The sequence below is a fragment of the Aspergillus vadensis genome, assembly GCF_003184925.1.
Source record: "Aspergillus vadensis CBS 113365 unplaced genomic scaffold BO88scaffold_9, whole genome shotgun sequence".
Classification (NCBI taxonomy): Eukaryota; Fungi; Ascomycota; class Eurotiomycetes; order Eurotiales; family Aspergillaceae; genus Aspergillus; species Aspergillus vadensis.
The window spans coordinates 889,532-913,387 of NW_020292047.1; the positions used below are offsets into that span (position 1 = coordinate 889,532).

The 23,856-nt window shown below is 49.6% G+C and overlaps 9 protein-coding genes across 9 annotated transcripts; 4 read left to right on the top strand and 5 right to left on the bottom strand.

The window, feature by feature from the left end:
* Positions 1–1,001: 1,001 nt before the first annotated feature.
* BO88DRAFT_274347 (transaldolase family protein) lies at positions 1,002–2,971 on the top strand. Its single transcript, XM_025702378.1, has 7 exons — positions 1,002–1,228; positions 1,281–1,324; positions 1,386–1,514; positions 1,591–1,699; positions 1,787–2,018; positions 2,095–2,437; positions 2,522–2,971. The coding sequence occupies exons 1-7, from the start codon at positions 1,156–1,158 to the stop codon at positions 2,582–2,584; spliced, it is 993 nt and encodes a 330-aa protein (XP_025563863.1). The 5' UTR covers positions 1,002–1,155; the 3' UTR covers positions 2,585–2,971.
* A 322-nt stretch (positions 2,972–3,293) lies between these two features.
* BO88DRAFT_425009 (Ran GTPase-binding protein LOS1) lies at positions 3,294–6,718 on the bottom strand (the record flags this gene model as incomplete). Its single annotated transcript, XM_025708793.1, has 4 exons — positions 3,294–3,320; positions 3,376–3,830; positions 3,878–6,476; positions 6,707–6,718. 4 exons carry the CDS (start codon positions 6,716–6,718, stop codon positions 3,294–3,296), a joined length of 3,093 nt encoding a protein of 1,030 aa, XP_025563864.1.
* Positions 6,719–7,325: 607 nt separating this feature from the next.
* BO88DRAFT_338231 (xylulokinase) lies at positions 7,326–9,103 on the bottom strand (the record flags this gene model as incomplete). Its single annotated transcript, XM_025702971.1, has 2 exons — positions 7,326–8,540; positions 8,609–9,103. The coding sequence occupies 2 exons, from the start codon at positions 9,101–9,103 to the stop codon at positions 7,326–7,328; spliced, it is 1,710 nt and encodes a 569-aa protein (XP_025563865.1).
* Positions 9,104–10,127: 1,024 nt separating this feature from the next.
* On the bottom strand, positions 10,128–11,658 carry BO88DRAFT_414536 (cation diffusion facilitator family transporter; the record flags this gene model as incomplete). Its single annotated transcript, XM_025708170.1, has 2 exons — positions 10,128–10,753; positions 10,821–11,658. 2 exons carry the CDS (start codon positions 11,656–11,658, stop codon positions 10,128–10,130), a joined length of 1,464 nt encoding a protein of 487 aa, XP_025563866.1.
* Positions 11,659–12,774: 1,116 nt separating this feature from the next.
* Positions 12,775–14,051, top strand: BO88DRAFT_387296 (uncharacterized protein). The gene is made up of 3 exons (XM_025704814.1): positions 12,775–13,226; positions 13,279–13,391; positions 13,453–14,051. The coding sequence occupies exons 1-3, from the start codon at positions 12,809–12,811 to the stop codon at positions 13,987–13,989; spliced, it is 1,068 nt and encodes a 355-aa protein (XP_025563867.1). The 5' UTR covers positions 12,775–12,808; the 3' UTR covers positions 13,990–14,051.
* Positions 14,052–14,256: 205 nt separating this feature from the next.
* Positions 14,257–15,608, bottom strand: BO88DRAFT_425013 (uncharacterized protein; the record flags this gene model as incomplete). Its single annotated transcript, XM_025708794.1, has 5 exons — positions 14,257–14,411; positions 14,482–14,547; positions 14,575–14,878; positions 14,943–15,346; positions 15,473–15,608. 5 exons carry the CDS (start codon positions 15,606–15,608, stop codon positions 14,257–14,259), a joined length of 1,065 nt encoding a protein of 354 aa, XP_025563868.1.
* A 2,902-nt stretch (positions 15,609–18,510) lies between these two features.
* Positions 18,511–19,408, top strand: BO88DRAFT_404416 (FMN-linked oxidoreductase). Its single transcript, XM_025706608.1, has one exon. The coding sequence runs from the start codon at positions 18,712–18,714 to the stop codon at positions 19,372–19,374; it is 663 nt and encodes a 220-aa protein (XP_025563869.1). The 5' UTR covers positions 18,511–18,711; the 3' UTR covers positions 19,375–19,408.
* Positions 19,409–20,487: 1,079 nt separating this feature from the next.
* Positions 20,488–22,355, top strand: BO88DRAFT_481671 (CCCH zinc finger DNA binding protein; the record flags this gene model as incomplete). Its single annotated transcript, XM_025712191.1, has 7 exons — positions 20,488–20,890; positions 20,946–21,062; positions 21,116–21,163; positions 21,210–21,507; positions 21,558–21,891; positions 22,013–22,100; positions 22,122–22,355. The coding sequence occupies exons 1-7, from the start codon at positions 20,813–20,815 to the stop codon at positions 22,353–22,355; spliced, it is 1,197 nt and encodes a 398-aa protein (XP_025563870.1). The 5' UTR covers positions 20,488–20,812.
* A 57-nt stretch (positions 22,356–22,412) lies between these two features.
* BO88DRAFT_364395 (S-formylglutathione hydrolase) lies at positions 22,413–23,844 on the bottom strand. Its single transcript, XM_025703976.1, has 4 exons — positions 23,486–23,844; positions 23,167–23,387; positions 22,904–23,098; positions 22,413–22,822 (listed from the first exon to the last, which is right to left on the bottom strand). The coding sequence occupies exons 1-4, from the start codon at positions 23,748–23,750 to the stop codon at positions 22,637–22,639; spliced, it is 867 nt and encodes a 288-aa protein (XP_025563871.1). The 5' UTR covers positions 23,751–23,844; the 3' UTR covers positions 22,413–22,636.
* Positions 23,845–23,856: the final 12 nt, after the last annotated feature.

Genomic DNA, 23,856 nt, shown 5'->3' on the forward strand with positions numbered 1-23,856 from the left:
AAGGCCATGGTGCTCAGTAGGCCCATCCATAAGCTCATCACAGCAACCCGCGAATTCTATTACGCTCAATATACAGAAACTTTCGATCTCATGATCCTGTTATTGTCACTACTAGTCATTGAGCTTATCAAATGTCTTCTCCACAAGAGGCCTGATGTTCAGACCACTAGTAACCAAGAGAGATGTCTGATATATATCAAGTTTAAAGTTCCGGGAAGAATCCTACAAAGAAAATGTACCATTCCTTGGGTCCGCATTAACATGATGGCAGTTGATCTATCTCATTGTAATATTACGAGCGCTTGCCTCGTAGTCATAGTCGATGCTCGTCCTATTAAACTGAACTTTCAGTTACTATCCAGTAACCAAGCCCCAAGTAGCATGCAAGAAGTTTCAAAGCCGGGGCAAGTGCGGGGAGAGTCCCGCAGCAATAGTGATTGTGGCACTCTAAACTCTGATAACCACAACTATTAGTCTACTCTTCTACATTGGAACCCATGTTATTGTTTGGAGCATGCAGCAGTAATGATCGTGCATTTCTCAGGCTCTAGGAACTATTGGAGCGTTGTATGGACAAGAGAAATAACGAGTTGTGCTCCTACAGTTATCAACTATGATCTATACTCAATGACTAGCTACAACCGACTATCATCAGTTTGCAAGTACCCCTCGATGGCGATCGATATGCTCGCAAACCATGTAGTTCTAGGAACATATTCATCTCATCACCTGTGTACCTTTTGTAGTACTTGACTGACAAGTGCCGATCAATATGTCTCTTCCGGAGCTTAACCTAGCCTTACTCAACATGACAGGAGGCTAACCAATGATGTATCCTACGGACATGCTCCGTAGACATCGGTATTCTCTCCCGACCAACCCTCCGACCTTCTTGGTCGGAGAAAAGAGACTCTCGGCCCGAAAGCGTTCAAGGAATAGATAGTATTAAAGCAACCATTTAGGCTAAACCTATGAGATGGCATGAGGGGAGGTTTACGAGGCATGCTTATCTGATCTTCCCCTCCTCTCCTCCTTGCTCAACCCATTTACTTCGTATTTCAATAGATCACTTCAACTCCCCAATACCAAGATATCATAGCTTCATCATCCAAATCACCAGTCAATACTCCTCCATCAGACAGTACAGCAACCACCATGACTATCCAAACTGGCCTCGACTACATCCGCTCTCGCTCCATTGTCGACTGCGACACCATGGACGAGCAAGGCACGTACTTAGTTCCATGCACCTCTTACCATCTACTAACATAAAAGCACAGTTGCCAGAACCCTTGGTCCCTTTCACGACTGCACCTCCAACCAGGTATACACCTACAATTTACTGCATTCATCCCATCCTTACCACTCAGCTAACAACACCATAGGCAATAGCCTACAACGAGCTCACTAAGCCCGAACATGCCGAGCTTCTCCAATCCTCTCTCACCAAAGCCAAAGCTCTCATCCAAGAATACCCCGGTCTAACCATCGAAGAACTCGCCATCGAAATAGCAGTGCGTAGCCTTCCCTGCTCCTTCCCCACACTATCAACTCACCACAAACTGAAGTATATATACTAAATGGGTTTAGATGATATCCCTCTCCCTAAGAATCGCCCCCCACATCACCGGCCACATCCACATCCAAACAAACCCCTACTACTCCTACTCCACCGAAAAGACCATCGTCAACGCCCTCCGTACGTCCATCCAATCATCCATCCCCTCTACATACACACAATAGAACAACTGGACCACCACTAACCCCACCCCCAAACCACAAACAGGTATAGTTAAACTAACCCACCACCTCTCCCCCACCCACCCCCAATCCCGCATCTGCATCAAAATCCCCAGCACCTGGGAAGGTCTCAAAGCATGCCAAGTCCTCGAACAAGCCGGGGTACGAACCCTAGCCACCACCCTCTTCACCATGCCTCAAGCCATCCTAGCAGCAGAAGTAGGATGCACGTACATAGCACCATACGTGAACCAACTGCGAGTTCATTTCGAGCCGGGGTATACACCTCCCTATTACACCCCTCCCCCATAAATCCACACAACTATATCCAGTACTGACAAGAATCAACCACAGCTTCAAAGACCCCTCCCCCCTCCTACACTTCAGCGCCCTAGTCCAGAAATACTACGCCTCCATCGGATCCCAAACACAGGTATTACCCGCTAGTTTGACATCCACGAACGAGATCTTCGCCTTGGCGGGGGTGCAGCATATTACGATTGCTCCTGGGTTGTTGGAGGAGTTGGTGAAGCTGCCGTTGGAGGGGAAGGTACCTGTCGAATCGTTGTTTGATTCTCCTGCGGTGGTGCAGGGGGCTGTGCCTGGGAAGGAGGTGTCGTATGTGGGTGATGAGGCGGCGTATCGGATTGCGTTTACGAGGGATGCGAATGGGTTGAGTGAGGAGAAACTGACTCAGGTGAGTTCGGTTAGGACTTTTTTTATTGTTTGGTTGGGTTGTTGCTGTTGATGTTGCTGCTAATGGGTTTATACTGCTGTCTAGGCTGTGAATATCTTCTGTGATATGCAGGATAAATTGGTTCAGGTCTTCAAGGGGTTGATTTGAGTAGGAGGTAGCACTGAGATACTATCTACTAGCTATGCCATTGAGATTAGGTTGATAGGATACTCTACAATCAATCAGACCAAACATACATCTATCTATCCTGATAACCTTTGTTCTCTTCTACCTACCTACCTACCTACCTACTTCCACCAACCCACCCCCTCACCCGCTTTTAACAAACCAAATCATTCGAACTAACTTTCTAGGTACTTGATAACGATCTAGCCAGCCCACCAACCAACCAGCAACCCACCCTTAACAAAGCAATGGAGAGCAAGCAAAGCAAAGCAGCATACAGGCACGCAAACGGACTTGGGAGCCTGGGTCTGAAAACGCCTGCTCATGCAATATAAAATGCCATGCCAAAATGGATATAGGAAAAGGTGCAAGAAGGGGAAAAGAAACACTATATACCTTTTTTTTTGATCATCCTTAATTCCGAAACAGACAAAAGCCGCAGACAAATAGTTCAAGCAGAATGGAAAGCAGACAGAGGGACATATGGATAGAGAGATAGAGGACAGGAAGGATATGTGTGTGGGTGTCGGCGATAAGAGCTTCAGTGTGTATGTGGGTGAATGTTTTGTAAATGGTCACATGAGAACATCAGTCATCAAACCAAACCGTGGGGGAATCTAGGACTGAAACAAATGATTGGGTGGGTAAAAACAAATAAAAATGTTAAGATAAGATGGAAAAGACCACAACATCATGCGCTCAATCGCTGGATAAAGGACTGTCGAGACTGTTAGCAAAGTTGAAGCGTTGGATATATGGTTAGGATCACATACCGGGAAGAACTGCCGGAATCCCTTCATGTCCAGTCGGCCCAATGCTCCCACAAACTCCTCCACCAAGTCCGCTCCCATTCCCATTCCTGGCAACTCGCGATCCCGCAAGTACTGGAGGTACTCCATGCCCGTCTTGGCGTATATCGTGCGCTGCAGGCCTCCTGCTTCGGCGAGGACCTGCTTGGCCTGCGCATCCTTCGAGTTGAAGGACGGGGTTGCGGGCAGCGCCCAGCACAGAGGTGACAACCGGGTGATCATGAACTGACCAAATCCTGGCAGTGCTTGTTGCTGGGCTGCCGCGCCATTCGCACCCTCCGGCGCAATGTCGGGCCCGCCCCACGAGCTGCCCATCTTCGAAAGGACCGAGAACGCCATCTTAGCAGTAGTGAAGTCCTCAATGTCCTTGGCGAAATGCTCGATAGTACCGATGACCGTTTCGAACATGGGTTGGTTCCCTAGTGTCGTCAGTTTTAATTCTAGTATCAAAGTCAATAATACTTACGCTCGCTAATGATAACGGCTCCAAGCTCGTTGTTCAGGACCGCCAGCAGGAAGTTGAGGTATTCCCGCTTCAGCTCAGCCAGCTGGACCTCGTCATCAGTGCCGGTCGGGGCGTCTGCAATGCCAGAGAACACCCGCTGCAGGAATGGAGTCAACAGCGCATCTAGGATAGAGTAGATCTCCGCCTTGAAACCGAAGATGACTTGATCCAGCAGTCGCAGGAACAGAGCCATCTCATCCCGGGAGGACGTCTGTGTGAGCAGACCGTCAATCCACCGCGGCAGCTGGGGCAGGATGCGGGATCCCAGAACGCCAATAAGGCGCGAGAATGCAAACCGAGCAGCTGTTCTGACATTGAAGGATGTCTTCAGCGACTCCAGCGCGACGAGAGTAGCCTCGGAGACCTGCATGAATGCCTCCGAGACTTCAGGTGCAGGCAACGAAGCGGGTGAGCTGGTTCCCGGCATCCAGTCGGAGAAGCCTCTGGCAAGCGTACCCAGTGCCATGATATCGTGGTGTATCTGCAGTAAAGCCCGCTCATCATTGGCCTTAGCCGGGGTCAGGTTCTTCTCCATATCCATGAAGACGGGGTTCAACACAGACTGTGCGTAGAGGACCTGCTTGTCAGCGGGAACAGTCGGGGTGGAGCAGATGATGCCCACAGCCTCGAACAGGTACAGCTGGCTGTTAAAGACAGCATCAGCCGACCCCTCGTGGTCCTCTGAGGACATCTCATCTCCATCCGAGCCTTCAGTCGGCAACTCAGCGTTGATCACGAGCAAGTCGCCCAACGCCTCGACGACGGTCTGCGCCACATTTCCAACATGGGTTCTAAGTTGCTTCACCAAGCGCTGGAAAAGGTACCATGACCGTGTCTTCACCTTCTTGACCGGGTGATGAACAAGTTGGAGGAAGCTCTCCAGCACGGTCGGAATCAGATGGGTGTGATACTGGAAGAAGGAGCTGTAGCGAACACAGATCTCCATGTACTGCAACTGGGTGGCTGGGTGGGTGAAAGACCGGATGTCTGACTCGACCATCTTCAACATCATACCAACCAACCTCTCCGCGGCCGCGTTGTTAGGAACTCCCTTGTTGTACAAGCTGCCTGCCCTAACGGCAACCTCGCCGAACAGGAACATCTCGTGGAGAGCCAGGTCCAAGTCCCGCCAGTCGAGCTGAGCTCCCGATTGACGCAAGCTCTCGAATGTGTTTCCCACAACCTCCGAGACAGCCTCCATGCAGAGCTGCTCGTTGACGCTTGCGACGATCTGCTGCAGCACGCCCAGGCGCTTCCGAAGTTCCTGGAATTCTGCCTCGTCTGTCTGATCGTCTTCGTCGCCCCAGGATGAGGTCTCATCGTAGCGCATCTTGGCGATGATGGCTTTCAGAATGGGAAGCAGGATGGATGAATGTTGTTCGGCCAGGGCAGGGTTGACCTTGGCGATCTTCCGCAGATAGGACAGGAGGTCGCTCACGCAGGGGATCACAGTCGAGCAGACTTCATCGTACTCATCGGAGAAGTATCTCAGGATATGCGGCAAGAAGGCCTGCAGCAGACCGGTGGCTTTGGCATTGCACTCGGCCGTGACGGTGTCCTGCTCCAAAGCCCGTACAATATCAATGACGGTAATGTTGACTAACTTGGCCACCGTTTCCGCCAGGTCCGTATCGTACTTGAAGGTAAACCTGTTATCATGAAGAGGGGGGCTGTTCGAGAGCTGAGTAACAATAGTGTCGAGATTGAGGAAAATAATCATATCCATCTTATCTTCTGGCTTCATCTTCTTGCCGATAATTTCCGTGAAGACGTCAACCGCGGCATCGCGCACCTTCTCTTCTCCTTCTCGGAGCTCCGCCTTCTGCGCCCGGCCGAGCTGCTGGAACAGAAGGTCCAGCATGGTCTGGTTCACCACAAGGCCGATATCGATCCAGCTGACCCAGCTGCCGACCGCTCTCAGGGACATCTCGACGATCGTATCATTTCCGTCCCGCCATTCAGACAAGATCTGCTGCCACGAGTTGGCAATCTTCTGCATGTCGCGCGAGCGAATCAAATCCTTGAGCAGGTTGGCCTTGTCCTGCTCGGTGCGGGACCGAGACACAAGCACGTCACCAATCTCCTCATGGATCGCATTGATGACACGCAGGTAGAAGACAATTCCGAGCGGGTTGTCGTGACTCGTGCTGGCCGAACTCTTGTATGTGAGGCTGAGAAGGTCGTCAAAGAAAGTCTCCCAGCCATTGCCGTAGAGGGCTGAGAAGAGGAAGGTGATGGTCTGGGCGATCTTGTTTTGGATACTGGTCGGATCGGGGGTAACGTTGTCCTGACCGTACACCTGGCGGAGATAGGCCATCAGGCCGTCCCGGACATAGCCCAACGCCTGGGGGTCAATGAAACCCGCCTGGGCCGCACTGTTGACCACTTCCAACGCCACATGCCGTATGATTTCGGAGTATTGCGGGGTCTTAGTGAAAAGGGTAAGGCAGACCTGCCATCCGGAGGGGTCGGTGCGGAGTTGGTTCAGGTAGTCGAAGGCCTGAGCCTTGAGAGTTTGGTCGGAGGTTGGGTTCCCGGCGATTTCAATGGCATTTGCTACCTACACGGGGGAGGGTCAACGAGAGGTCGACGGAGGGGGAGACATGGGAATGAGGGGAAATATGAGAGGGGGGAGAGGGGATATAAGGAAGGGGAGGGGGGGTAGGATGGAGGGGAAGAGAGATCGGTGGTGGGGTGTGGGCTGAACAGAAAAAGAAAAAAAGCGAGCAAAGGTAAACGAAGACAAAGACCAAAATAGGGTCAATGTATAGACTAGGGACTGCAGCTTACCTGCTCTTCCATTTTCGACCAGCCGGGCTGCCTTCAGAGTCGCAGGACTCGGAAAGCAATGAGGGTGAGGGGGAGGGATCAAGGAACGATGGAGGTGGTTGTTCGGTCAAAATGCAGATGGCGGCGGAGAGTCATAGCAGAACAGAACTAGTCGCAGAGGCCAGCCTATTGAGCCATCACTAGTGCGTTGGAGCAAGTGGATTCTTTCTTCGGCGTCAGACCCAGTCACCTGGGGAAGCGAGAAACCGCAAATTCTGCTCACCGGACGAGTTGTACAATAGCTCGTCAGCAAAGGGGCTTGTAGACTGTGATTTTCAAGAAAACCGTGAATGCTCTCGTGCCGATGACGTGCCGCCGGAAGGGAACAAAAAAGAAAACGACGAAAGAAATCTTTCGTGCCTGAGTTTGTGTGGCCGCTGTTCCGCCCCAAAATGGCAACGGGCGGCGTGCCGTTGCTGCCTGACAATTCAGGCATAATTTCAGATATAGTTACCCTTATGTCTACCCAACTATATGCCTTGTTTACTGATCGCTCGACACCATTGCATTGCATTGCAAATCATAACTCTACCATTATTAGTTTAAGCGGTCCATATCCCACTCAGCTTCATCCTCGCGCTCAGTGCTTCCCTTCCTGGCGCAACACCTCTTTCTCCATTTTCTCAAAGCCCTCTACAGCCTGGCCGTAGCGCTCAAACACTCCCGGCTGGTAACCATCCGCGATCTTTTCGATGAACTCCTCCTCATGCCACCGTTTTCCAATCAAGTCTTCGAAAGTCTGTCCCTCAGCTCGCTCCATGGCCCAAACCGCCTTATACGCTGCACCCAGCGCACAGGCGTTATCACCAATCTCCAGCTTATACACTCCCTCACTACCACCCAAGATCTCTCCAGCCACTTTAGCAATGGCCTTGTTCTTCGATCCACCGCCAACCAGGTACACCCGACGTGGTTGCGCGGGGATGCCCTCACCAGGGCTCTGGGTAAGGCCACGAGACCGCAGACGCAATGACAGCATCTGGCTCTCGAGAATGGCGCGAGCCTCGTCAAGAGTATCCCAGCCGCCATTCGAGGGCTGCAGGCTGCCGTCCTTTGGGTTGTAATCGAAGCGCCACTGACCCGAGCGCAGGTTTGGCACAATCTCTGGACGAGGGAAAAATAGACCCAGCTTCATTGGGTCAGAGTCAGCCTTTTGGCCCATGGGCGGAGTCTCCAGTGTGATTTTGTCGAAGTTGGCCCATGAAGTAGAAGGCTTCTCGCCGAGTTTCTCGTTAACTGCATCCCGGACCAACTCGCGGGCCAGTCCACCGTTCTTATAACAAAGCATGAACATGTATAGACCCGCAGTGGTGGGGTGGTTGAAGAAATGGGTTGCCGGGTCAGGCTTGTAGCTGGGTGTGGACATGAGGAAGGTGGTCGAAGTGCCCAGAGATACCATAGCGTCGGAGGCTCGTAGGGGCAGAGCAAGGATGGTGGCAGGGTTGTCACCAGTGGCGGGGATGATCGTACAGTCGGGGCTGAAGCCGTAGCGTTCAACGTAGTACCGATCAATGGGGCCGAGATGGATGCCTCCATCTTCGAAAACCTCGCCCAGCTTGCGTTTCAGGTCATCAACGCCAGATGAGCCGGCGCAGAGCTGTAGAAGCTTCTCATCATAGGCACCCTTCTTGATATTCCAAAGGTTCATGCCGCAGACATCGGAGATGTCCATCGGTGCAATGTGACCCAAGAAAAGGGACGCAATGAACGAGGATACCAGCGAAATCCGCGACGTCTTCTTGTACACATCAGGGTATTTCCTCTGGAAACGCATAATCTGCGGACCTGTGAATCTCTACTAACAATTAGCAATTGCCAAACCCCTCTACACTCATGTAGACTATTGCGGGGGTGGATACTCACATGGTGTGCCTTGCTTCCCGTGGCCAAGGCCAGCTCGCTCTGGCCACCCAGGGCGGCATCAAACTCATCACACTCCTTCTGAGTGCTCGAGTCCTGCCAGTTAGGACTGAACGGGTGCGAGAAAGCCCCGTCCAACTGCTCCTCAAGCGTCTTGCTTGCATCCAATCCCTTCAACAGCTTCTCTGCGTTTTCTCCCCAGTATACACTTCCATGTTGCTGTCCCGCACCACTGATGCCCTTGATCTGGCTAAAGTCCAAGCCTTGTTTACGCAGCCCTTCTAGGACGCCATCCAGGGCCTGCAGCCACAGGGCCACGGGGGCAAAGACCTCATGTTCGGCTTCGTTGGTGAGGACACCCTTCTTGATGGGAAAGCCGCGGGAGTCGGCGTCGAAGTCAAATTTGGAGACATAGACGACCTTGAGGTCGGAATTGACGACGAGACCCTTGAGTTGTTGGGTGGAGAGGTCGAAGCCGATGTATAGAGGACCTTGCATGGTGAGTGCGGCCCGGGGGGATGATGACGTATGGGTGGAAGTGGGATGGCAATTCAACGGAAGGGAGGGAAGAAGAGATAAGATAGAGTGGAGAGGTCTCAATTGAAATGGAAGAATCCAAAAGAATCAAATTCTAGAAAGCCAGTATGATTTTACGTGAAGCTAATGAAAGAAGAGAGGGGTGGAAAAGAGAACAATTGCAAACGCAATGAAGTTAACACACCGATGGATGATTTATCCCTTGAGCTCCCGCCAGCCTGGCAGCTGGTCGGCAAAATCCGACCAACAGGAAGGCAATTGGCATGTCGGCGTGCCAGAGAGCAGATCCCATGACTGATCGTGCCCGACCTCGTCTTTTTTACCGACGTGGGCGCTGCTTACTGAGTGATTCTCATTCTTCTTGTGCTTTTTGGTACGCGTGGGGTTCACGATAAGAAGATATTGATTTAACCTGCTACCCCCCACCGCCGCCGGGAATTTACCCGGTTAATTACTAGTGAGAGGAAGGGAGGCCACTTTGGACTCAAGTGATTGTGCTGAATGACCGCCATCGTGGGTCTAGATCCTCAGAGTCAGCCCAAAAGTCCCTTCTGCAGACTTTTTCTCTAGGATCCTTTACAGGGAAAAGTTAGACTAATGCTGGACTACGACCAACTGACTAAGACCTGCGGCTAAAGTGAAGATCCCGCGGATCGCCTCATGGGATCGAGTTCAGTGCGCTCTGGTACATTCATCCAGACCCAATAGATACAGTTATCATAGATAATACAATCCCTTCTATTTTGATTCCAAAATCCCACTCATTGTCTCCCTCTCTACTTCCACCCGGGATCGCCTATCAATCCTCTATTCTATCCAACTGGCTAGTACTCCACGGCAGCAGACGGGATGTTGGATGTCCCCCCACTATCCATCCTCGGGTATCATCGAATTGGGGGTGCAGAACGCTAGCGAACAACTGACACATGGAGCGGACAGATCTGAAATGCCTATCCATGCTATTCATAGGGACAGAACCTGACCCTTAGCGGGTTTTGCGGGGTTCATGGTCATGGTCATGGTCATGGTCATGCTCATCCTCCTCGCCATCCTCTGGCTCAGGACGCGCACGAGAAGTGACATCCGCAGGGATGAATTCCTCCGTGAAAGTCAGCTCCTCGTGCTCCAAGGGGATAAACCGAACTTTGAGACGCTTGACTCCACGCACGCCTTCCCCGACCGCAGTGCGGATGGACTCCTCGACCTGGCGGGTTCGACTGACAGACCATGCGCCTGGCACGGCGATCTCCACATCCATCAGATAGTTCTGTCCGGACTTCATGCCCTGCACATCACGGACCTTGATGGCATCGCCACCCTCCAATTTCGCCAGCATCTTAGCCGCGGCTTTTTGTACCGATTCCTTGATGTCATCGTCAACGTTCGTATCAGCGAGCTCCAGCAGCGACGTCTTGGTGTTTCCCCATCCGGCCTTGATGACCATCAGCGAAATCAAAAGTCCACCCACAGGGTCCAGCCAGGATGCGTCTTGGAAGAGATAGGTGCCGCCAATCGTAAAGAGAGCGACGATGCTGGTCAGGGAGTCGATGCGGTGGTGGATGGCGTTAGAGGCTAGTACCGAGGACTTGCGTTCCGTAGCAACTTTCATCGCTGTCGGGGAAAGGAGCAGTTAGCCATCTTAGTTAGTGTTAGGGCAGAAATTCCTCAGGGTACTTACTAGCATGATATAACCACTCCTTCACCACGATGGACCCCGCAGCAAGCCATGCGGCATGAATGCTCGGGCCCATTGCCTCAACGCCGTGGCTATGCGAGTGACCGTGGCCCAGGGCGCCTACATGCGCGATCGCCTCCGCAGCCTGGGGGTAGAACTGATCCAGCAGAACTTGGCCGGAATTGAGGCCCATGAACACACCTCCGCAGAGCAACAGCCCGCTAACCCCTAAGGCTCCGATGCTTTCGATCTTGCCATAACCATTAGGGAATCGCTCGCTCGGCGGCTTGAGCGACCAGGCGACCGTGCCTAATGTCAGGAAATCGGAAACTAGATCGGTAAGGGCGTGGTAGGCGTCGGCGATGAGAGCTTGGGAATGGAACACGTAGCCGCCGATGAACTTCCCGATGGCCATGGCGAGGTTAGCGAGTAGGCCAAGTCGCGTAATTCGCACACCAGCATCATGTTTGTCGGTAGAGGTAAGGTAGACGTTTCCGTGATGGTGATGGTGGTGGTGGTGGCCATGGTGGCCACCGTGGTCTCTGGATTGGGTGGTCATTGGAGGTAGGGTAACGGAGGTAGCGGAGGTGGCTGCGGCGATGGAAGGGACTAGAGTCGGACGTGTGACGGGACAGAGTAAAGCATTGGATGAGGAGACAACTGGAGAATGAGAGGAGGAGACACTAGGGTTCTTATGGCGCAGACGCGAGAGCGAGGACGAGGACGAGACTCGCAGCTGAAGAGCCCTGGGGAGAAGAACAATGCCGGATCGTCTCCCAAAGGCACAGGCCGGCCGTGATAGCGGAGGATGGGCCCTGCACCACAAGGGCTGCGTCAGCATCCTCGTAGTGGCTTGTCTAATGGACCAGGTTCTGCTGCAATTATATTATTTTGGGTTGCAAATACACGGAGAGGAGCCCGGACTGAAACAGCAGCTCCATGGTGGTGCAGTGGATTGTTTGAAGAGATGAGGAGTAGCCGGAAAGCCTGATTGTCATTGCGAGTCACTCCGTCATGGCTTGTCGGTCGAATCCCCGGCTGAGGCGATGCCGACATGCGCTGACGATTTCGGCCCCGGAGTTGATCCACTGATCGCTTTCTCGATAACAATCTTCCCCCAATTCCGGCGGCTATGATTAGCAGACCCTGCCATTCTCGCTGACAGACGAACTGCACACACGAGACCAATAACCTCCCAGGTAATGCAATCTTGTCAATGCTGGACCTTTCAGTCCGATCGAGAGCGCTGTCTCCCTCCGTGACCTTTTCGCTCTCTCCGCCGATCCCTTCCCTCTTTCCCCCTAAGAAGCAACGCAATCTCTGCTTGGCAACTCCTCCAGCTGCGTCACCGGATGCTTGTCATGATCCAGAGCCCCTCTTCGAACCGGAGACAAATATCTGCGTCTGAGGCATCCATAGATAGTCGGTTGGCGGAATTCTAGTGCCGAACGAAGGAGAAGCGGCGTCTTGGCGGGGATCAATCTTTAACAGAAGCTCCGCGACGGACGCTGACTTGCCGAACAGTTAGATTGCGTGCTTGTTAAGCTTAATAGTCCGTAGTATTTCACTAAAAAGGTTTCAGCGTATCAAAACAATAGTTCGCAGAGTAGACAGTAGGCCGATTAAGTCCACTGCAAACTACATGATGGTTGATAGCCAAGACACACCAGTTTAGGTTGGCTTGAGTAAGGTCTCGAACACGAGCTGTATGCTGAGCCTTGAGTATTCGCAAATGGGAAGGCTGCCATTGCACTGCCTGCAAGCCATTTCTTTGATGATACCCTCTGACTGGACACGATCTCGTCACTCGATAGTCATGAGGGCATCATTCACCGTTTAGCTTTGCTCAGCCTGTAAGGCTGATGTCAAGTAGCCTTCGTAGAAGACAAGGCTGTCAGAAGACCAGATATATAGACCGAACCAGAACCCAAATTAAATGAGTCCATCATCAGGACAACCTGATAGATATTACTGCAGATCTTGTTAGCACGATGGCCCATCGCCAGCGACGTTTCCCCTTGTTCCTCCGCCGTCCTTTCAAAGAAACAACCCAAAATACCTCAATCCCTCGTCCAGACTTATTCAAGACCTTAGGTACCGCATCAAATGATACTCAAAGAGGTATCTCGGACCTCCCAGCGATCGGGGAATGTGCCGTCCATCTCGAACTGCTCGAAGTATTCCGTAACCTGCGTATCCAGATCATCCAGTCGAAGGAGTTAGACCGCGTATTCCGTCTCGATTCAAGCCGTTCATGGATATCGAAACATCGTAGGGAAACACAGAGGACGGAAAAGTGGCATCGGTTTGTGTCTGTTGCAGTTGAGAGATTCCAGGTCTGGATCCGTGCTGCGGAGAAGCAGCTTGAGCGTGATGGAAACAATGCAACACTTATACTTCCCCCTGTTGGTAAGTTTCACTGTCGACCATAACGGGCGTATCCACTTACTGAAACTGCCAGACATACTCATGGTCTGGCACGCATTTTTGCTCAATCCATCCGATTACAAGGAATTCTGTACAAGCCGTCAGCTTGATCGAATTCAGGAAGTGCCTTTGCCATGGGTTGTTATAGTAGGTTTGCACCATGGATCGAACAGGACTACCAACATACTAATCAACTATTGCATTGCAGCACGACTGCATCAACCCAACCAACTGGTCCTATACCCTCCCCAGCCCAAACAAACAATGGCTCGAATCTACAGCAAACATAACAACAGACCCTCTTGTCAGTCTCACAGACACCATTAGCAGAGCCCAGTCCACACCAGACCAACCAAACCAAGAAAAACATCCATCAATATCCCCCGAAAACGAAGCCCTTTTACACAACGTCCTCCGCCAAATGAACTTCATCGACCAGATGCACGACTGTCTATGGATCTCTTATCCTGATGCCGAAGACATACTAGAAACTGCTCGAAAACGCTACAACAACTTCGTCGACTTATTTCGTCTTCATCCCGGCGTTATGCTCGTTCCGACGTTGGATATAGATCTAGTCTGGCATACGCATTTGTGTAGTGCGGCACGGTACAGGGGATTCATGATGGAGAGGGTAGGGCGGTTTATCAACCATGACGATAAGTTGGGGAAGGGTGCACTGGATGATGGATTTGAGAGGACGAAGGAGTTGTATGAGGAGCTGGAGAGTCGTGGGGGAGCTTAGATGTGAGGGATTATTTTGGTGCTGTGTTATAATATGAATAATGTGGGATGGATTGCAGTTATTGTAGTGGTTCTGGCTTAAAACAAGTGACTGAACAATGACTTGAGTATACCACTGAAAATCCTCAAGACATTGGGGGAATTTGGACACATTAAAAACGTAACAATAGACGAGAGAGATTCTTTTGTCAAGATGAGAAAGAAAGTTCATGACTGTTCAAGTCTTCTGGCGGAAAACGCTTGCATAGCTTTGCCAGGCTCAGAATCTTCATGCTTCAGCCTGTAAATCACTCCTTTCCTCTAGATCATCGTAAATTATCCCAATAGATTCAATCCACGGGTCTACAATCCGAAAATAGAAACCTTTGATATAGCAGTTTTTCGGGGGTTTGAGACTTAGGCTGCTATAAACCTCCTCTGCGTCTTCGTCCCCCGCCTTGAGCTAGTCATAATGAGCCAATGAAGGAAAGTTAGGGAGCATAAGTAGATTTACTTACCTTAAGAAATGGAAATCGGAACTGTGGAAGAACACGAACAACAACCTTCGCAAGAACCTCATCTGGTCTGTGTATCGGAAAATACGTACGACGGTCATTGGTTTGACCAGCGGTGCTTGTCCCTCCTGACGAGTAATGTATGGTGATACCTTGTATACCACCTGACGCACTATAGAACGTGACTCCCGATAGATTCTCTGTTAACCACAAGGCCTCGACAGTGAAGTTCCCAATATTCGATACCATATCTTTCTCATCTTGAGGGTCTCCTGCAATGTAATGAGTCTCATCGATATGACCGTTCCAGAATGCATGGCTTTTCTGCATTAGAAGAGTTTCTGGAAAGGAAACGGTAGTGTCGGAGCACCACCCAATATGTCTGAATTTGAGTGCCTGGATCATTTCGTTAAACTGGTTAACCAGCAGGTGGAGTCGAGTCTTGGTAAGAAACACATACGTCTCGCACAACTTTAAGCCTCCCTTCCCCTCTCCTTATACTAAGTCCTTCCCAGCATTGATCTCTTTTCGGATCCCCGAAGCTCCACTCTGAACGACCGAACTTCAGACTTCTGATCCCGACAGCGTCCAACAAAAAACAGATAACATCAATCTGATCATGTATAGGATAGAGTTGAGAGACTAGCTCGGAATGGGTACCAATGCGTTGATTAGTGCTTCTTGTCCGAAGATCAATTCCGCAAACATAAATATGGCCCTCCATTCTAACTCCATAGACCGTGATCGCTTGAAGATCAATGGGCAAGATTGCGAAGGAATCCCTGAATCCGTAGGCATGATTATTCGATTTTGTCGGGGCGCATACATCCACGGTCGGCGACATCGAATCAATAGCCAGGTTGCCTATGTACTTGCTTACCTCTGTTATTCTAGATACTACCTCCCATCTCAGATCGAGCCCTGCACTATGGTATTCTGATCCTAGAAACCCCGAAGAAAGGACAAGTAGCACTCTGCGCAAGGATGTACCTTCGTCATCAGCTGGAAGACATCGATAGAACTGCTTTGGTTCTCGGCGCATGAATGAAGCACCGTAATCCAGCGCAATCTTGCTGGAGCAAAACACCCGAATCAGATCCGTCGGTGGAAGGTAATCTAGGATCATGGTGAAAATCTCAAGGGGAAGTTCAAGCAATTGTGAATCACAGCGAGCAGAGTCTGTCTCCATGTACGGCCCAGTGCAACGTGTTGCAATGTCAGAGGGTATAATAGCAGTATGTGGATCGAAGCAAGCTGGGAAGTGATATCAGCATGGTTAAAATATCCGCTGTAGGTTATATCATACTGTGCAGCTCCATTTGTGCGTGGTCTCCAAAATTTCTTCGTCTATCTGGCTGTAAGGCCTGACACAATCGAAATAATTGTTCAACTTCTATCTGCGATGCAGTTTGCTCAAGCAGAACTTGATAGCAGGAGAAATGAATGAGGAAGCAATCCGTTGATGTGTAGGAAGGCCAAGGAAGCACAACAGTTCTTTCCGGTTGATCAATATCTTCATCGAAATATATGTCTTGGTAAGCCCTAGACATGTCGTAATACAGCTGACCAAGGTAAAGCTTGCCATTCTCATGGCACACTAGATGGGATCGGTTAACACTGACAAGCCCGGAGAAGAGTAAAGTCTACCTATTATGAAATCCTTTGACCAGTCTTCCTCACCCAGCCAGCCAGAGCAGAGCAAGCAACACGAGAAAGCCACAAATTTCGGCATGAGGTATATGGGTAGCGAGAGTGAGCTCTTACAGTAAAGCATAAAGACGAGGGGATTTCAATATATATATAGAGTTTTGCGAAACAGTACGTGTTACTGCTAAGTAGTAGTGAAGTAGAGGCAGTGATCGCAGAAAAGGCATGTGTTACTCACATGAGGAGTGAATAAAGCTCCACTGAAAGGAAACAAATCCCAACACTGAAGGCCATAACCTCAACGTGTCAGTGCTTCGTTCAATTAAACGGAATCAATGCTCATTTAATGGATTATAAACATCGCTACATCCATTATATTCATCGCTGAACCAAAGGAAACAATGTTCCAAGGTATGTTGAAGTATCTAGTGTGGCATTGCCAGAGTCAACGCTCGCGTTTTCCTGTGATCTAGTCCTAGCGTTATCAAAGATGTAGTGTTTGATCCCAATACGCTCAAAAACTATGCATCCCTATCCCTCAATCTAGAAATTGGAAAGAAGTGTCCAACCCTTCAAAATCTTTTCTTGTTTATTCTGAAGTTACCATAAGACCCAGGAAACATTATCAATGTAAATACACCGGATATAGTCCGGGGGATTGTGAGCATAAATTCAAAGTTGCATATGAGTGTTTCGTATCCTAAACACTGTGCGAAAAGAAAATTAGAACGATCAATAGATGTTAACAATTAGTAGACTTATATCCATTATACTCCTTGGCATACATCAAATAGTTGGAGTAACGACGTTGGCATTTGCAGAGACATCAAACCACATTATTAGCGAAAGAAGTTGGAGTAATATCGTGAGTTGGGGTACTTACCTGGCTTTGGTTTAAGGGACATATCCCTTGATCCCTGCCGACAACGTTTCACAAAATCTATTCGATAGAGCTTCATGGAGATTTTGGAGATATCCAGGACTAATCTGTAATCCTTGTCAACAAGTGCCTTGTTGTAATCCCGAGTTAGAGCATTACTAAATCTCTTAGTGTGGACCTTGCCAAAAACCTGTTGTAGGATGAATTCCTCCAACATGAGTTTTAGTTCTACATGTGCCCCTAGTGATATCTGCTAGTTTTATGGGGTGCAGCTAATATGTTTCCTTAATTTGAAAAGCGGTTCTGCGCTAATGCACCTTAATCAACCCTGATTAAGCCAGGCTCTCATCAAATACTGATGATGGCATTGCAGCTTGTCTAGATGTTATGCTGGATAGTGTACGAATTTTTCCATACCTAGTAAGAATCTTTCTAGTCTAATCTGTTGCTCGCTTTCTGTTCTATTTGCGGCTCCATCAAACTACTAACTTTACAGATATACATCAACTCAATACCCGACAAGTGCTGCGTCGTTGTGACTGAGATGATAAGATCACCCACATCTGCTACCAATTATTTTGAGATTTTGTATTAGGGTTAATGACATGAAATAACTTGGTCTTCTTCTTGGTACCTTTCTTGGTGCCTTACATTCTTAGCCCCAAATGCGTTATATCTAAAACATAACAATATAACATCTCCGCTTTGTAGCCTTCCACTTTGCTCCTGAAGATGATATGATCTCAATACATAGATCCTCGCATCTACGCCCATCAAATGTCCCATACCCAATACTGGCACTACAGAAATACACTGAAATGATGATCATATCCAATGCAGTATCAATTGAAATTTCGAGTTGCGAGACAAAAAGTCAAGAGTGGTTGACGCGGTTGGGGTAAACTTCTCCAAAAACTTGGGTCGCTTCTCCGAATGATTTCAGCGGCGGAGTTGGAGTAGGTTCAACTCAGCCTGACAAATACATATAGATAGATGCCTTGTAAGGTTGATTATTGTCCATGCCGTCATATAATAGTCGAGATATAAAAATGAGCTAGATTCATCCATTCTTGAGCTATGTGATAATCCTTCAAGCCTCCTCATTGAGTAATAGTTATACGACAACGTCTTGGGAAAAGCTTCGGAACTCCTTTGGGCGGGTCGCAATCTTGATCAAGTTACTTATTCTGCTCTTCTATAACAACCATATATCGTCTCATCCTTGATCAAATCTACGCTTTTTCGTACTCTTGAAATTGGGCGCCAGCACATCAATATGACGACCTCTCCACTATTCAAGTCTCTCAACATTGGACAATGTCAGCTCCAACACCGCATTGTCATGGCACCCATGACACGATTTCGCACAGACTCAGACCACGGACCTCTGCCAATCGCCAAGGAATACTACAGCCAGCGATCACACACACCAGGCACGTTAATAATCACCGAAGGCACAGCCGTATCGGAGAAGCTCGTGGGTCTTCCCCAATGGGCAGGATGTTGGAGCAAAAGCCAGCTGCAGAAATGGCAAGCCATCACCGAAGAAGTTCACAGCAAGGGTTGCTATATCTTTCTGCAACTTTGCTGTGCAGGTCGCACGGCAGACAAGGGATTTTCTAAGCTCTCATCTGGCAATATCCCCCTCGAGGCTCAAGCCAGTGCCATAGAGACTGAAAATGATGATAGACCACCGGAGCCGATGAGCGAGCAGGACATCCATGACGCCATACGCGACCACGCCACTGCTGCCCGCAATGCCATAGCCTCCGGCTTCGATGGCGTGGAGCTTCATGGTGCTAATGGCTATCTTATCGATCAGTTCATCCAAGAATCTTGCAATAATAGGACGGATAAATGGGGTGGCTCGGTTGAGAATCGCTCGCGCTTTGCACTCGAAGTCACTGCCGCTGTTGTTGATGCTGTTGGTGGTGATCGTGTTGGCTTCCGCATCAGTCCTTGGAGCACATACCACTCTATCGAGCCTCGGAATCCGGAGTCTCAGTTCACTCATCTAGTCACTGAGTTGCGGAAGTTGGACCTGGCTTACCTACACGTCATTACATCTCGTGTGGATAACTGGTACGATGTGGACCGTGTAAAGCCTCTTGATTTTGTCTTTGATAGCTGGCGAACAGACATACCTGTCATCATCACTGGGGGGTATGATGGAGATTCTGCAAAGCGCGCTGTTGAGGAGTATAAGGACTTCAAGCTCGCCGTTGGATTCGGTCGGTCGTTCGCTTCAACGCCTGATCTTGTGGCTTGCATTAAGAAGGGTATCGCACCAAACCCTTTCAATGGCGACCTGGCCTATACTCCCGGTACCCCCAAAGGGTACATCGACTATCCTTTCCTATCCTAAGTTTAATATAAAGGCACTATGCCCTTTAGCCAGCATTCTACATACATATTCTTCAGAACATGATACATCTCCCCGTCCGTCCTCAACCTCTGTAGCTTCCTCATCATCAGTGCCTTCTATATCGATCCAGGCATGCTCGTATATAGGCCTTTCGCTGCCAGGGTACCCTGTCGATCTTAACCATCCGAATATCCCACGTGTAGCTTCTTCGGAATGTGACTGTGAGGAGAAATCATTCGTATAATGGTCGCGCACGGGAAGGTTCCTTTCATGAGCGGGATGTCCTGCTTTGTATGGCGGTTGGTAAGCTTTTACTGCTGGATTTCGGATGGAACAGCCATTCTCCAGAATCCATTCCCAGCATTCATACTGAAGGGAGGAAAGAGGTGCTGTTGCCGGTCAGGGGAAATTATATAAGCACGCATGCTGCGTACGCATTCATAGTGAAAGTAGGCAATGTATAATACTAGTATAACTGCCCGAGACTGACAGTCATGCTTATCACTCGTTCTATTCATGTACTATCTCTTGTGACACTTTCAAGCTTCCGCTATGGTCTTCATCATCTATCCCAACCACCAACACATTTCTATCTTTGAAACAATGTTCGGCCTTAGATGTATCCTAGGACACGGCAGAAGATAACTCTAAAATCTTGTCGATCATGAGATCTGTTGTTGGAAACATTGACTGGAAGGAATAGAGCCATGTCCTTTGACACTCCGGACAATGTTGCGCGCCAAACCAACAGAATGAAGCAAGACCTTATGATTTGGGATTAAAGCGCAACATCTCCCGTTGCCAGTAAATATTCCAACATCACAAACGCAAGCGGTTCCAAGCGGGTGGAAGATGTCTGGGTCCTCGCAGTGATGGCGGATGGGGGTGCCTGGGGCCAGCCAATGCCAACCCGTCAATCTAGCGCCAGCTGTGCGTGCCTCGTCTCTTCGGCGTCTCTCCCCTCTTCCCCTCTCCATAGCGACAATCACTCGATTTCACATCTCCTCTCACGCTAACTTCTCTAGCGCAGCTTCCATGCAGTGTCATTGCTCATCACACTGGGCGTCTGTCGGGTCGGCCAAGTCCAACCCATGGCGTATACTAACCGCTGCACTTTTCCAGCACGACACGCTGGAATCTCAGCACAGCTGATCCGTTGGGATTCAGATAAACACGCAGGACTTATTGGCTAACAATGTTTCATGGGGTGGTTCGAAGTCGCGACATTCGTGGTGTCTCCCGAAAACCATGGCCTCGAAAGGTGCTTCATTGATAGGCCCCAGTTACCTGCCGCCTCCAACCATACAATATAAATATCATCTAGCCATCGACATGATCCGGAACCTGCTCCTCTGCCTGTTCAATTCTATACTTCACAAAATATTTTCATTCTGGGGAACATACGCTGGTATATACATCGTGTTCATAAGTCGTCATAATGATCGACCTCCTAGAAGTGAAAAGACGCTACGAAGCCGTGCTGGCAGTTGAAGATAGCAGAGACAAAATTCTTCAGGTACTCTTCTTCACAGCATAACGCATATTCAATTTATTAACCTCTTCTTCGACAGAATCTCTTTGCCCAGGTCGAAAGTCTGCAGAGGGCCCTTCAGAACACGCTTGGTGATGCGAAGTTCCAGGAATTGAAGAAGTATAAAACAGAGTACGACGACTTGCGGCTTGACCAGGTACTTCTTCCCTCCTGAATGTCTCGCTTCCTTAGGCTCATACAGTTTTGCAGTCCAAATTAAGTTTTGTTTCTGTGCTTGTCGACGGTGACTGCATGAATGTAAGTAAGCGTCCGACTGTTGTCTCGTCCTATACTGACAACTTAGTTCAACGATGCTCTCATCCGACAAGGCTACAACGGTGGACGCAAAGCTGCCATGCTTCTCCGAAAGTCCGTCGAGCGTCACATTCGTGATATCGATCCACAGGCCAGCCCAAACATCCAGTACCGTATTCGGGTGTACGCCAACGTTCCGGGCCTGATGAAAACGTATCGGGAAGCACACATCTTGCGTTCCAACGAAGCGCTAGATCCATTCATTCGGGGATTCAATATGGAGAACAGCCTGTGCGATTTTATCGATGCAGGAAACGGTAAGGAGTGTTCAGACGTCAAAATACGGGGTACGTCGCCCTCTTCACCAAATCATGGCATGTACTAACCACCGTCATAGCAACATTCGAACAAGATATCCTAGACGTCCACTGCCGTCGCATCATCTTCTGTGGCTCGACCGACAATGGCTACGCACGCATCCTCGGCTCCCACCAAGGGTCCAACCGCATCTCGCTCGTCCAGGGAGCACCCTTCGCATGGGAAATGGAGCAGCTAGCAAGCGAGTTCCAAACCACATCCTTTCCCGAGGTCTTCCGATCCACGAAGCTACCCTCCCGAGCATCATCCTTCAGCGCATTCAAAACCGCATCCGCCAACTCGTCACCCAGCAGCTCTCCAACCAGCCTCAGCACACCCTCAACTCCAAAGCGCAATTACGCCACGATAGCAAAGTCGAACCTTCAAGCGACATCCCCCACCAGAACAAACAGATCCAAACGATCCAAAATCTCAGTCATAACATTCGATATCTCCCCCTCATACGACACCCATATCCAATTCAACACAGTCCAGCTTAACAGCCAGAGCCAACGGGTTGACCCGCCACCCCGGGCCAGCAGCAGAGAGAACTTCGAAAGGTTGCGAAGGTCGAAATACTGCAGTAGATATCATATTCTAGGAGAGTGTCCCCTTGGTGATGAGTGCGGGCACAGACATGGACGCCGACTCGGATCTAGGGATGTTCATGATCTCTGGTGCGTTACGCGAACGTGCGTCTGCCCGAATGATATCTGGTGTACGGACCCCAAGTGTATTTGTGGACATCAGTGTCCGTGGGAGAATCAGCAGGGACATTGCAGTGCAGACTGCAAGTTCCCCGAGTCGATGCATGGGGTTGATAAGTCGGTTGCGGTGATTTTGTAGTAGCTTAATTATTTAATGAGAATGTCTTCCCTGAAACCATGTTATATACACCATCATCACATCATTATATTCCTAATTATATCCATCCCCCCGATAGATGAATCTATAACGACGCTCTAGCCTGACGATCGCTTCACACTATCAGAACAGTCACATGAAGATTTTGCATAATATCTTTTTTTTACAAATAATAGACACACCAGTCTAGTCACAGGTAGAGAAGTGATGAAAAAGAAAGAGAAGAGAAGATAAGAGAAGAGAGAAAAAAACCCACTAAGCAAACAAAAACTTCGCCGCATGTTCCACATGATCATCCGAGAACGTCGCCATAGTATAATAACTGTGATCGTAATCAGGCTGGTACCGAATCGTCACACCCTCCACACCAGCCTCCTTGGCAGCTTTCTCAAAGTTCTCAGGAAGCAGTTGACCCTGCTTGTAGAAGTTGTCTCCGGTGCCCTGTACACACACACAACCATCAGTATACATCTCACAATCCAACCTAAAAGGAGGAAAATAAGGGGGAGGGTGTGAACATACAACATCAATCAAAACATCCAATCTCCCACCCTTCCACTTCTTCAACAATTCCGTAGCATCATGCTCCTTCCACTTCTCCTGCTGATCTTCACCAAAGTATCCCGAAAAGGCCTTTTGTCCCCACGGGCAGTTAATCGGGTTGGTGATGGGCGCGAACGCAGACACGGACTTGTATTTGCCGGGGTTGCGGAGGAACTATCCCAATTATTAACTCTAAAAAGTCCCAATATCATAGATAGATACTAGATGAGAGGTATACGTACCAAAGTCAAAGCACCATGCCCACCCATACTATGCCCCGTAATACTCACCCGCTCACTATCCAACTGCGGAAACGCGGCAAACACCGTCGCGGGCAGTTCCTCCGTGATGTACGTGTACATGTTATATCCGTTGTCGTAGGGCGGCTTGGTCGCGTCGACGTAGAAGCCGGCGCCCGTGCCGAAGTCGTAGCTGTCGGCTTCGCCGGGGATGTTGAGGCCGCCTAATCCCCCACATCCAATTTATTAGCATTATCACAACACTTAGAGGATAAATATGACTATGATCGAAGACTGAAATAAAGAGGGTTGGGGCACATACGAGGACTCGTATCAGGATACAACACAGCAATACCCTTCTTACTGGCACCGTGCTGGAAGAAGCCCTTCTCGGAGCAGTTCTCGGCGGTGCAGGTCAAACCCGAGAGATAGATGAGGACGGGGACCTTCGCGGAGGGGTTCTGGTAGGCTTGAGGGGGTAGGTAGAGGTTGAAGCCCATTTCACATTTGGTGGAGGTGGCGGCGTGGGTGAGCTTCAGGAGCTTGCCGCCGAAGGAGGCGATGGTGGCTTTTGTTGTGACGGACATAGTTGTATACTCTAGGGTGTTGTGGATGGGGTAGAGATGGAGATAGGAAGGGAGGGAAAGAAAGGGTGGATGGTTTATTATATCAACAATGATGAGGGGAAATATC

What these genes read in the sequence shown, in the direction of transcription:
- BO88DRAFT_364395 (XM_025703976.1), bottom strand. Translation starts at nt 23,750, where the DNA reads ATGTCCGTCACAACAAAAGCCACCATCGCCTCCTTCGGCGGCAAGCTC. An exon ending in GTATCCTGATACGAGTCCTC is followed by an intron (nt 23,388 to 23,485) that starts GTATGTGCCCCA and finishes GTGGGGGATTAG; the next exon opens with GCGGCCTCAACATCCCCGGC. An exon ending in TGGATGTTTTGATTGATGTT is followed by an intron (nt 22,823 to 22,903) that starts GTATGTTCACAC and finishes GTGTGTGTACAG; the next exon opens with GGCACCGGAGACAACTTCTA.
- BO88DRAFT_404416 (XM_025706608.1), top strand. Translation starts at nt 18,712, where the DNA reads ATGAGCGAGCAGGACATCCATGACGCCATACGCGACCACGCCACTGCT.
- BO88DRAFT_387296 (XM_025704814.1), top strand. Translation starts at nt 12,809, where the DNA reads ATGGCCCATCGCCAGCGACGTTTCCCCTTGTTCCTCCGCCGTCCTTTC. An exon ending in ACTTATACTTCCCCCTGTTG is followed by an intron (nt 13,227 to 13,278) that starts GTAAGTTTCACT and finishes TGAAACTGCCAG; the next exon opens with ACATACTCATGGTCTGGCAC. An exon ending in CTTTGCCATGGGTTGTTATA is followed by an intron (nt 13,392 to 13,452) that starts GTAGGTTTGCAC and finishes ATTGCATTGCAG; the next exon opens with CACGACTGCATCAACCCAAC.
- BO88DRAFT_274347 (XM_025702378.1), top strand. Translation starts at nt 1,156, where the DNA reads ATGACTATCCAAACTGGCCTCGACTACATCCGCTCTCGCTCCATTGTC. An exon ending in ACGACTGCACCTCCAACCAG is followed by an intron (nt 1,325 to 1,385) that starts GTATACACCTAC and finishes ACAACACCATAG; the next exon opens with GCAATAGCCTACAACGAGCT. An exon ending in GTGAGGAGAAACTGACTCAG is followed by an intron (nt 2,438 to 2,521) that starts GTGAGTTCGGTT and finishes ACTGCTGTCTAG; the next exon opens with GCTGTGAATATCTTCTGTGA.